At 41.2% G+C, this 12,074-nt stretch overlaps 1 protein-coding gene across 1 annotated transcript in view; it reads left to right on the top strand.

Moving 5' to 3' along the window:
* Positions 1 to 11,010, top strand: part of LOC150074732 (uncharacterized) — a 57,824-nt gene extending 46,814 nt beyond the window's left edge. The window contains exon 4 of the mRNA XM_090389487.1: positions 10,807 to 11,010. Coding sequence (XP_090245613.1) covers positions 10,807 to 10,964 — 158 coding nt within the window. The 3' untranslated portion in view covers positions 10,965 to 11,010. The remainder of the gene's footprint in view (positions 1 to 10,806) is intronic.
* Positions 11,011 to 12,074: the final 1,064 nt, after the last annotated feature.

Below are 12,074 nucleotides of genomic sequence, written 5' to 3'. Positions count from 1 at the left end.
TCGCTGAGTTTTAATGTTTACTGCTCACCACACGTCAAACTTATTTTAAATGTTTTCTTTTAACAACCGTCTTTCCACAGTGATGGGAGACATTCAGACATATCAGGGAATATTCATGTGGGAACAAATAATATTAAACGTACACGATCTGACGATTTGTTGGAAAAATACAGAACAATGCTGAGGAAATGTCGCGAGCTAGGCCTTAATGTCTATGTGTCTGCAATTCTGCCCAGACACGATAGGAGGGATTATATGTTAAGAGCCTTGTGGATTAACTCAAGACTTGAAGGAATCTGCAAGGCTTTAGGGGGTAAATTTCTATCAGCATGGCCCACGCTTGTAGGTAGAAGGAATTTGTTTTGTAGAGACGGGATACACTTAAACAAAGGTGGTGCAAAAGTTTTTGCCAGTATTATTGAGGATACCTTAAAGGTTCAGGGAAACTGCTAGTTAGGGGGGACGTGGGTAACACTGACACGCGTTTATCTGATAATATTGGTCAATGTAACTCTTGCACATACCTTAAGAGTTCTTATCTGTTACCCCAACTGGACGTATTATCTAGATGTTCTGGGGGCAAAGACGTTTCACGTGAGCGGGTAGCTAATATCAGGGAAGAGAGCCTAAAAAACTTCAAGGGTTGTGTTAGGGTTGTTAAATATACAAGAACAGTAAATCTTAATTGTTTATACAGTAACGTTAGAAGTGTCGTCAATAAAATGAGCGAATTCGAACTGCTGGTTAAAACAAGTAACGCGGACATAATAGGGCTTACAGAGACGTGGTGCCACCCGGAAATTGGGGATGATGAGTTTCAGTACGGCTTGTATAATGTATTTAGGAAGGATAGAGTAGATAGAATGGGTGGTGGGGTAATGCTTCTTATCAGAAGCAGCCTGAGTGCGACGATAGCTTTCCCGGATTCAGACATTTCACATGCTAGTATAGAGTCTGTATGGTGTGAGATAGTTGGAAACAAAGGTACAATGCGAGTAGGAGTAATCTATAGACCAGGTGATTGTGAAGACTATGACAAAAGCCTCTACATGCAAATGGAATGGGCAAGTAAGCGTCAATGTCTTATTATGGGTGATTTCAATTTGCCTCTAATTGATTGGAGTAAATGGGAAGGAAACTCGACATGGGGAACAAAATTTTTAAATCAACTAGATGACTGTTATTTGTATCAACATGTCAGGGAAAGTACTAGAGAAAAGAATATCCTAGACCTCATCATCACACATGAATCAGATGACATAACAGGGCTGACAGTAGAGGAACCAGTAGCAGGAAGTGATCATGGAGTTCTACGGTGGATGATGACGAGAGAGGTAGCAGAAGTAAAAGGCAAAGGAATGGGTTTTAATTTCAGAAAAGGAAATTATGATGCCTTAAGGTACTACATGGCCTCTATTAACTGGGTAGCTATCGCGCAGAGAATGAATACAATTGAATTGTGGTACGCTTTTAAAACATTAATCACAGATGCCTTGAATGCGTATATACCATTAAAAAAATACTCCACGAGAAGGGTTCCAAGTTGGATGAATAGTGAAGTTGCCACATTACTTGAGCAGAAAAAGGTGGCATGGAAAAGTTACAGAGCAATAAAAAGTACTGAAGCCTATAACAGCTACAAGGTGATGTGTAATAGAGCCACAGAAAAGGTTCGACAGGCAAAGGCAGTTTATGAGAAATCACTAGCAAACAGAGCAAAGAGGGGGGATAAAGAATTCTTCACATATATAAATGCCAAGAAGAGCAGGACAAACCAGATCGGACCTTTACGTAAGGGAAAGGGGACAGTAATAAATACACCAGATGCCGTTGCAGATGAACTCAACAGTTATTTTGCATCGATATTTACAAATGAAAAGCCTTTTGTGGCATAGTGTATAGTGTATAGTGTATAGTGTGTTCGTGTCTGACGGCACCAGGGGTTTCCCCCATCTCCGTGTTGCTTTCATTGTAGGTGTACCAGTTCACTGGGAAGGCCAGAGATTTAAAAGTGTATGGATTTTGTAAGTGTAGTGTTGTGTTTCGTTGTTCTTCTGGCCATTTAGCTGCTAGACCCCTGCTGGGGCCCAACGTTGTCCACACTATGCCTCGTGGAGGCAGACCAGGTACCCAGTAATTTTACGTTTTCACTCTGGCAGGTCCTGCCACCTAATTTCCTGAGATTTCAGTGGCAAGGACCTAAAAAAAAAATATATAAAAAAAAAATAATAATAAATAAATAAATAAATTAAAAAAATAAAAATAAATAAATAAAAAAATAAAAATAAATAAATAAAATAATTTAATAGTATTGGGAAGTAGTCGCTGAAAGGTAGACTGAAAGGGGTTTTCGTATGCATTTGGAATTTTGACAATTTTTTTTTTTTTTAATTTTGACATCCGCTAGTGTTTAGGCAGAGTAGGGGGGAGACTGAAGACAGGTGGGGGAAAGCCAGAAATATGGAGCCAATAGGGAAGGTGACCCCAGGTCAGAGATTTAAATTTAGACTATGTGGGGTTACGCTGTGAAAGTGAACAGAGTAGGGAAGAGACTGAAGGCTAGGGGGGAGGAAATAGGAAGTAAGGGGTCGATAGAGGAGGTGACCCCTGTGGTCAGTGGGGCAGGCCCATGTCCCACTAGGAGGAAAAGGAGGGCGAGGAGGGGAAGAGACAGTGAAACCATCTCCTTCCCTCCCCAGGGAAGTGGAAAGAAAGTACCGTGCAAGAGAGCACAGGTATAGCCTGTTGCGCTGGCAGCAGAGCTGCAATGAGGTCAAGTCCATGGTAGGTCTTCTATTTGAGTTCTACTTCTTCTAAAAAGATGTCAACTTCTAGGATTGTAGGTCATTCCTGGGACAAGTCCTGTCTTTGCAGTTCAGGTTGTTGAGGTTGTGTTTGCAGTCTATTATCAAGTTTTTCGGTTTTAATCTTCTTTCATTTAAAGAGGAGAAATGCTGGTTGGTGATTAGTTTTGTCTTTGCGTTGTCATGGTTGAGTGGCATTTCTTCTTTTTCTCAGTGAATGGCAATTTGTACCCTTCTTCTCGCGAAGAGGTCCTGGGCGAATCGTGACAATGCTTTATAATCCTCTTCGGTTTCAAGGAGGAGAAATTCTTGTCCTCTTGGAAGATATCTCACTTTCGCAATTAGAATACATCTTAGGTCTTCATATATGGGACAGTCAAACATAAGATGGTTCCAGTCTTCTATTTCTCCACAAGTGCAATTTGGGTTGTCTGTGAGTCTGAAGCCAGCGAGCTTTGCATTGAAGGGGCCATGCCCTGTTATTAAGTATGTTGTATGAAGTCCTGGGAAGAACCATGATGGTGATTTCGGGTATACTCTATTTGTGTGTGGAAAAAACTTGCGGGTGATCTCTCCTTTGGTGGTACCAGCCCATCTGTTTTGCCACTCCTGTAGCAGGTGGTTCTGTAAGCGTACTTTTTCTGCCTTCCTATTATTAGTGGGATCAGTTGTAAAATTCAGGAAGGTAACTGGGACTCCTTTGGAAAGGTAATAGAGCATTCCAGTTCTAACGATTTCTAGGTCTAATGGGAGCGTTCCTGCTATTACTTGTAAGGCTGGTGTACTCACTGTACTGCAGGCGCGGGTTATGGCACGGAGGATGGATCGCTGGGTAGAATCCAGCGTTCTTCTATTCACTACTAGTGTGGTCTTATCGTACCATATGGCCGAAGCATATGAGATTGCTGGTATGAAAACTGTCTTATAATAGAGTGCCAGGGTTCTCTTGTTGAGGCCCCAGTCTCTACGTGAGACCCTGGCCACCAGGGCCGAGTAGTTCCTGATCTTCGTTCTGATGTATTTAAGGTGTGGCTGAAAGGATAGTTTGCTGTCTAGGAGAATACCTAAATATTTGAGCTGTGGTGCCAATTTTATCGTGCTCTCATCAATTTTAATTTGGGGTGGTCTACGCAGGTCGAGAGAGCCTTTAAGGAGAATGGATGAGGTTTTCGCAGGTGATATTGTGAGAAAGTTCTTTGCTGCCCAAGTTTGAAGCAATCGAAGGGCATGGTTGGCCAGGGTCTCAAGCTGAGCTCTTGAGTTTGCTTCCACTGTAAGGATCAGGTCATCCGCAAAAGCGTGGGATTTGACTTCTCCTAGGTCCATTCTCAAGAACTCATCGAAGACAATGTTCCAGAGCAATGGGCCCAGCACAGACCCCTGCGGACAGCCTCTGTAGATCTCTTTTACTATATTCTTGTATGGGGTATTGATCTCGACCTTTCTCTGTGATAGGTAATCTTTTATAGTGTTGAATAGATTTATTGGCACCCTGGCCTCCCTCAGCCTACCGAGGACACTTGGCCACCAGAGTGAGTCAAATGCCCCGGCGAAGTCGATGGAGATCAGGAGGAAGTATTTCCTGCTGCATTCCCTCGCTGCAGTGAGCAGGTTTTTCAATGCATCTATCGTGGAGGAACCTGGTTTGAACCCATATTGGTTCACCGCCGGTAGTCCTGCTGCTTCATAGTGCTGGGAAATTCTTTTATGCAGTAATCTTTCGTATACTTTACTCACCACTGATAGAAGTGCAATGGGTCTATACGAGTCTGGATTCTCTGGCTGTTTGGTTGGGTTCTTCAAAATTAACTTAATATTTGCTGTCTTCCATTCAGTTGGGTATTTTCCTGCTTCCATACAGCAGTTAAACAGATCCAGCAGAAGCTTCGGTGCATATTCAGCTACCTTTTTAACAATTTCCGGCTCGATCAGATCTAAGCCTGGACATTTCTTGGGTTTGATCCCTGCGACGGCTACTAGGAGCTCCTCCCGTGAGAAAGGGGGCTCCTGCTGTGATGTGTCATAATTCTCGTTTTCTTGGCACAATTGGTGCTGTTCTTGTTGGATTGGTATAGCAGGGTCCTTGAAAATAACGCCGAGAATATTTTCCATTGATTGCTCCCAAGTTGTGGTGAGTACACCCTGTGGTGTCCGAGTGGATGTTAAAACTTCGCCTCTGGGGAGTTTGTTGATGGTGACTTTGTAAACCACCCCCCAGGGGTTAGCATTTCCTGTTGTGGAGACCAAGCCCTCCCATGATCTCTTTTTACTTTTCTTGATAGTTTCTGTATAATGATTCCTGACATCTCTGTAGTGCTGCCTAAGCACTTCAACTTCTGCAGCTGGCCAGGTCCTCCGTGCTCTTTGGAAGTCTTTCCTTCTTTAAATTACTTCTCTCCTTAGTTGCTGAATCTCAGGTGTTCACCAGGGAACTGCACCAGGCAGTGGATTTTTTCTTTTTATAGCTGTTGCACTGGCACTTGTAATAATTTCTGTTACCTTGCGTTGGCATGAGTCAGGATCACTCCATTGGTCCAGCATCTCTTGGTTATTTTCTACCGTTGCAGTCAACATGTTCCTGAAGAGCTCCCAGTCTGCTTTACCTATGGCAAATCTGTTATGGAGTTGTTTGATTGGCGGTGTTCTTGTTAGAGTTCTGGTAATTTGAAAGGTTATTACACGGTGATCTGATGTTGTCCATGAATCTTGCACCCTCCAGTTGGTTACGAACGGTGCAATACTTCCTGTAGCAAGAGAGACGTCAATCGTGGACTCCCAAAGAGTGTTGCAAAAGGTCGGAAGCTGGTGTGGCTGATTGAGGACTGAGATCTGGGAGCCAATGAGGAACTCCTCAAGAAGTTGGCCGTTCCTGGTACCCCGTCTGTCCGGTGTTGTGCTAAACCAGGCTGGCGAGCGGCAGTTTACGTCTGCACCAATTATTATCTTTTGATTCGGTAGTACATCAAGGAGGTGTTGTAAGTAATTAATTGCAAAAGTGATTTCTTCTCCGGGCCTACAATATAGTGCGACAATGTAAAAGGCGCCCAAGGCTGTAATAATGTGGGCGCAGGCAGCCCAAGCCGTACAAAGTTGTGTAATTCTGGTAGCAGTAATATGTTGGTTCCTGATTAGGATAGCCGCCCAGGGGGTGTCTACATCCGTCTGAATTATCTTGTAGTTCAGGGGATATCCCCTAACACTCTTTGCGTTCACATATGGCTCCTGGAGTATGACAATATCAGCATTTTCTTCGTCCGCTTTGACACGGATTTGGTCGGCCACTGCTCTGGCCCTCTGCGCATTTACTTGAAAGAACTTAATCATAGTAGTGTTAAACTTTTTAATACGTGTCCCCATAATTGATTCGTCCTTGGTATAAACTTCTGGCTTTTATGTAGGTTGGACACTTGGGATCCCTGATTGAATGGTTGCAGTCTATTCTCAGTGACTTGCAGTTTATGCAAACTGGCTCCTTGGCTTTGTTGGGGCAAGCATTGTAATCATGCCCTTTCTCAGAGCAGTGACCGCAGGTGGGGGTGGTTTGCATGCATGTGTGGGAGGTGTGGCCGTATTTGCAACACCTAAAGCATTTGGGCACGGCTATATGCTCCCGGAAGCGGTGGCTTCTCCATTCAATGTAGATCCTGGCTTGATTCTTTATCATCTGCCATGCTTCTGGAGAGAGCTCCACGATCCAGTTTGTACTTGCGCCATTCCTGGATTTAGTAGAGTATCTTGGTATTACTAGATTGTGCGATTCCGCGTCAGGAAGTGTGTTTCGCAAATTCCTCTGATATATTTCTTCTGCTAGGTGTTGTGGTGAGATTTCTTTACTGACGTCAAAAATGACTATGGACGGTCTCTTTCTTTTGGGTGGCTCAGCTTTCAGTCCAAGGGTTTCAATCTTGGGATTCTTAATGATGCTTTGCACTTCTTTTTCACTCTCTGTTTCAATTACCACTCCCACATTTCTCATCTTTCTAATTCCCTTAATTCTTGTTTGCTTTAAGTCCTCTTTCATGTTGGCTATTATCTTGTTTTTAATGTCCTCACTAGTACAGGTTTCTTCTGTATCCTTTGGCCGGACTATCACTATATTCGGCTTTGGTAGAAGCGGTTTCTTTGTGATTGGTTTCTTTCCCGCTGTTGTTGATGGTGTTGGAATCCTCAAGGCATCGGAATAGGAGTGAGAACGCTGTGGCGTTTTATCTCTCTCTTCTAGTAAGGCATCAAGTTTTGCCTTAGTTTTTTCCTGTTCCAGATGCTCTGTAAGAAGGATTGTCTCTAACTGGCTCCATAAAGCGACAATATCGCCGCGAAGGGAAGTATTAATCCGGCTGGTTGGCTCTTTCATAAGCGTTTCTAGTTTTGTCCTCAAGACAAGTACCTGTTCCAACACTGTACCCTCTGGTAGGGTAGGATCCAAGGATACAAATGATTGCTGTTTGTTTGGGCCATCATTACTTTTTTCTGCTTGCTTTGCTCGGTCGTTCTCTGGGAGAATTTGCGAGTTGTTGTTTCCCTGCGATTCCTTTAGTTCGGATTGACTCCGTGTCTCACGATCAGAATTGGGTACAACCGTTTTCTTATACTTTTTCTTTGAGGTTGGGGTAGGCTGGGGGTACTCAGTCTCATCCAACAGCTCGACTTCAGGGGCATCTTGGGATTGATTTTCCCTCTTATCCTGGCACACAAATGTTTTCTCCATGATAATTCGCCTTACCGATTTTAGTTCGGATAAACGGGATGTCTGTATCTATCTTTTGGAAAAAAAAAATAAATAAAATTAAAAAAAAAATAAAAAAATATAAATTTTCTTTCCTTTCCCTATTCTTCCGATTGATCCAAACCACAAGTTCGTGGGATAATTTGTTTTAAAAGCTAAAGTTGATAAACGCTGTCAGACGTCCAAGATTAAGAAAGAGTTGAGAGTCAGCCACGGAAAGTTTATGGAAGTGGGGGAGGGACACAGAATTCATTATAAAATCAGTTGTAGCACAGTGGAAGCGGCGAGCAAGACAATACATGTCTTGGTTTCGCTGTCGTCAGCGAGGGAGGTCAGTGAGAGGAGACCTGGTGAGAGTTTCAAGGTCAGCAGAGTTCCAAAATGTTCAAATACGCTCAAGTCACAAGCAAATCTAAACACTGTCAGCACACAAGGGGGGAAACCCACCCAGTCAAAGTCGCCTAGATATATTCGTGGCGGCCAAAGCACAGAGTGACCGCGCTCTCCAATGCTATGTCTATGGCGGCGTGGTGACCTGACCCATAGACAATAGCGCCAGATAAATAACGAAAATATCTCAGCGCAGAACCCAAAAATCAAAAAATAAACTTACTCCCAGGATAGTCCACACGACGAAGAATCCGGTGCCATAAGTTATAAAACGAAACTCATTGTTAAGACTAATTTTAAAAGAAAAAATCAGGAGCAGTAAACTTGTGCGACTCTGTCCGTTGGTGTACACGCGACAGGCATCGCCTTTTGTGGCAATGGGAAATTGTGGGAGCGAAGTTAAAAAATATGTAATTAATGATATTGAAATTTCGCAAGATTATTTAATGAAAAAACTTTCAAGCCTACAGACCAGTAAGGCTCCTGGAGTTGATGGAATATACCCTATAATCTTGAGAGAGGCGGCAAGCGAGTGCATTGAACCACTGAGGCTGGTTATGCGAGCATCACTAGACTCTGGGGAGATTCCCTTGGATTGGAAAAGTGCAAATGTATCTCCCATACATAAGGGTGGCTCTAAAAGTGAAGTGGGAAATTATCGACCTGTCAGTCTGACTTCAGTAGTAGGGAAAATCATGGAGGCAATGATCAAGGGTGGAATTCAGGATCATTTGGATCGAATTGAAATTCTCAAGGATACTCAGCATGGTTTTGTAAAGGGAAAATCATGTATAACAAATCTGGTTCGCTATTTCGAAAGGGTCACTCACGAGCTGGATTTAGGGAATAATTTCGACATTGTTTATTTAGATTTCAGCAAAGCTTTTGACTCAGTCCCACATGAGCGGTTGCATTATAAGCTAGAACAGGTTGGAATCACTGGGAAAATCCTTAGATGGATAGAAGGATGGCTTCAGGGCAGGAGGCAGAGGGTTGTGATAAATGGCTATTCCTCAGATTGGGTTGATGTAAGAAGTGGGGTTCCCCAAGGATCAGTATTAGGACCACTGTTGTTTTTAATTTTCATAAACGACATTGATGAAGGGATAGAGGGCGTGATGTCTAAATTTGCAGATGATGTTAAAATTGGTAGAGTAGTTAATGATCACTGTCAAGCTGAGCTTCTTCAGAGAGACCTAGATAGACTTCAAGAATGGTCAGAAAAATGGCAGCTGTGCTTTAATCCAACAAAGTGTAAGGTATTACACCTGGGAAACAGTAATCCCAAAATAACTTATTCACTTGGTGAAGTTCAACTAAACCCAGTACTGGAGGAAAGGGACTTGGGTGTTACGATACGGTCAGACATGAAATTCTCTGAGCATTGTAAACAGGTTGCAAGGAAGGCCCATGGTGTCCTATCGATGATCTAACGAACTTTTGCAAGTAGAGATAGGGACGTGATAATCCCATTATATAAGGCTTATGTTAGACCACACTTGGAATACTGTGTTCAAGTATGGAGACCGCACCTAAAGAAAGACATCGAGCTTCTTGAAAGGGTGCAGAGAAGGGTAACTCGCCTGGTGAGATCGGCAAAAGGGCGTCCTTATGAAGAAAGACTTCGAATATGTGGGTTGCAGAGTTTGGAAACTAGACACCTTAGAGGAGATTTGATTGAGGTGTTTAAGGCTCTGAGAGGCATCAGTAAAATGAATGAGGACAAAATTTTCAAGATTATAAATGATGCTAGAACTAGGGGACATAAATTCAAGTTACGGGGGGAAATGTTTAGATTGGACTGCAGGAAGTTTTATTTTAGCCAGCGAGTTATAAATTATTGGAATAAGTTGCCTTCATGGGTGGTAGAGGCCGACAGTTTGGGGAAATTCAAAGGTCATCTGGATAGTACTTTCGGGTAAGGGAAGCGCATAGGATGATAGGATTAATTTCCTTTTTATTTATTTTTTATTTCATTTTATTATTTTTATTTATTTATTAATTATTATTACTAATTTATTTATTTAATTTTTGTTTATATCATTGTTTTGTTCGGATTTTTTTTTTTTTTTTTTTTTTTTTGGCTGGTGCAGCATAAGCCATAGGCTTTCTTGCACCATACGGCCGTTACTAATAAAATAAAAAAAAAACATCCAGGACAGACTGGAGCTTTTGGTATGAAGCGGTTATTGTGATGAGTGAGTTGCTAGATATCGGTCTTCTTGTTACGATGCCGTCTCCCATAACTTAGTTCCACATTTACGACCAACCTGAGCTCACATTGGGACCACATTTTCAGAAGTGTTTGGGACTCTACTCTTACTCTGCAGACAAACTATAAACGGCACCTCAAATTTCTTTCCATTGCATTTTCCCTGGGCAACTGTATATCATTCTGATTTACAATAAATTTCATGAAGGAATTCATTTATGTATGGGTTAACTAACATACCTCCCCCCCCCCCAATTCATACCCTAAGGCCAAGAAATATCTTTTAGAATTCCATGAATATTATGCATTTTCATATTTATTTTTATGAATTTCATTTTCATGAAATTCATAAAAGAAATATCGTTTATGAATTTCATGAATATTATGCATTTTCTACAGAAATATTTTTATCACGTAAACCTTACCATTTCATCTCAGTTGTGTAACTATCCAGTTGCATCCTCTAACACGCTTCACACAGATATTGTAGACATTTTCTGTATTTCTATTGCAAGGATTAGTTTTAGTAATTACCACCTCCTGTTAATGTTATTTACATTTGATGTTTTAAATATTTTTAATGAGAATGCATTCAACAGCGTCTTTTCTGTTAATGATGACATCTCTAACTTGTGGCCAATAAAATACTTTGTTTTATTGAACTCTGCTTTCAGGTAGATGTCCTGGATGCCCAACAATTCCATGCTTTGCTCCCCCAAAGAATCTTTGTAAAGATGGATGTCCACAAGATGCCTTATGCTGTCTGAAAGTATGTGATTATAAATGCAGTTACGAAGTTGCTAAAGGACGTTACTGTGAAAGTTCTCCTTAGTAGTGGAGAGACAATGGAAATTTACTTGTTATTTGTAAAAAAAAAAAAAAAATTGCAGTTGTACCCATTCCAGAAATAAAGCAATTAATGAAGAAATCTGATTTTTAATTTTTTTTTTTTTTTTATATTTCCTTTAATTCAGACTCCAACTTGAAAACATAATTTCTGTTGGAGTCATTTTTTCCTTCTATTAAAAAAGGTCACGGTGCTTGGGTGGATAACAAAATCTTTGGACAGGCGTTTGAAAATTTTCGGAGATGGTACTATGTGATGTTTAGTTTTCCAGGGGACCCAGATGATGAATTCGCCGTGAAGCATTTTTATGCCAACCACTGACAAAGAAGGGTATTGAAATTTGTGCCACTGCAATACCAAGTGTGGGTTACGTAGAGAGGAAAACAACTGAAAAAAAAAAAAAAAAAAAGTTTTCACACGAATATTAACAGGTTTCCATATGGGCTCCATTTGTAGCCCGAAGAATGTTGAGATAATTAGTTTCACGCCAACTGTTGTTCAGCATGTGGTGTTACAGAAGCAACTAAGTTGTTGATACAAGCGCGCAGTTCATTCTCACTTTCAACCTTATGGCAATATACAGTACTTGTTTCTTTTATTTCAGAAGAATAAAATTTTCTGGGACTACGTTAAGCGACCAGCGAATACATTAATCACTTTTACGGTTAATTTTCATTCTCAGTACCACAGCAACGACGTCGACTCTTTTATGATGATGCTAATTTCAGATTAAGTTTTTTTTTTTTTTCAAATCCACTAGTTAGCGGATACATTAATTGTTTTTCTGTGGTTCCTTCAAATAAAATGAACCTTTTCTCTTTATATATTGTGTTTATTTTTTTATCTTTGCCGCACTTTGCAATGTTACCACTAATATATCTACCCTTCGTGGTCGACTTTAATTTCTAAAGCAAAGAAATTTAGCTTTTGTTAAGACCTGTTTGGAACATAGAATCGCTAGAAATCAAAATACTGAACAGATAAAGAAAAAGAAAAGAGAATCATGGGAGAAGCTGGTACAAGGGTCAGGAAACACCCTGGGGGGTGGTATACAAAATTATCACTCACAAACTCCCCAGGGGGAAAGTCGTGACA

The sequence above is a fragment of the Mastigoproctus giganteus genome, unplaced genomic scaffold (genome assembly GCF_048544385.1).
Source record: "Mastigoproctus giganteus isolate SK-2022 unplaced genomic scaffold, ASM4854438v1 scaffold_62, whole genome shotgun sequence".
Taxonomy (NCBI): Eukaryota; Metazoa; Arthropoda; class Arachnida; order Uropygi; family Thelyphonidae; genus Mastigoproctus; species Mastigoproctus giganteus.
The sequence above is the reverse complement of the archived record's forward strand: the minus strand, read 5'-3'. Positions and strand labels throughout refer to the sequence as shown.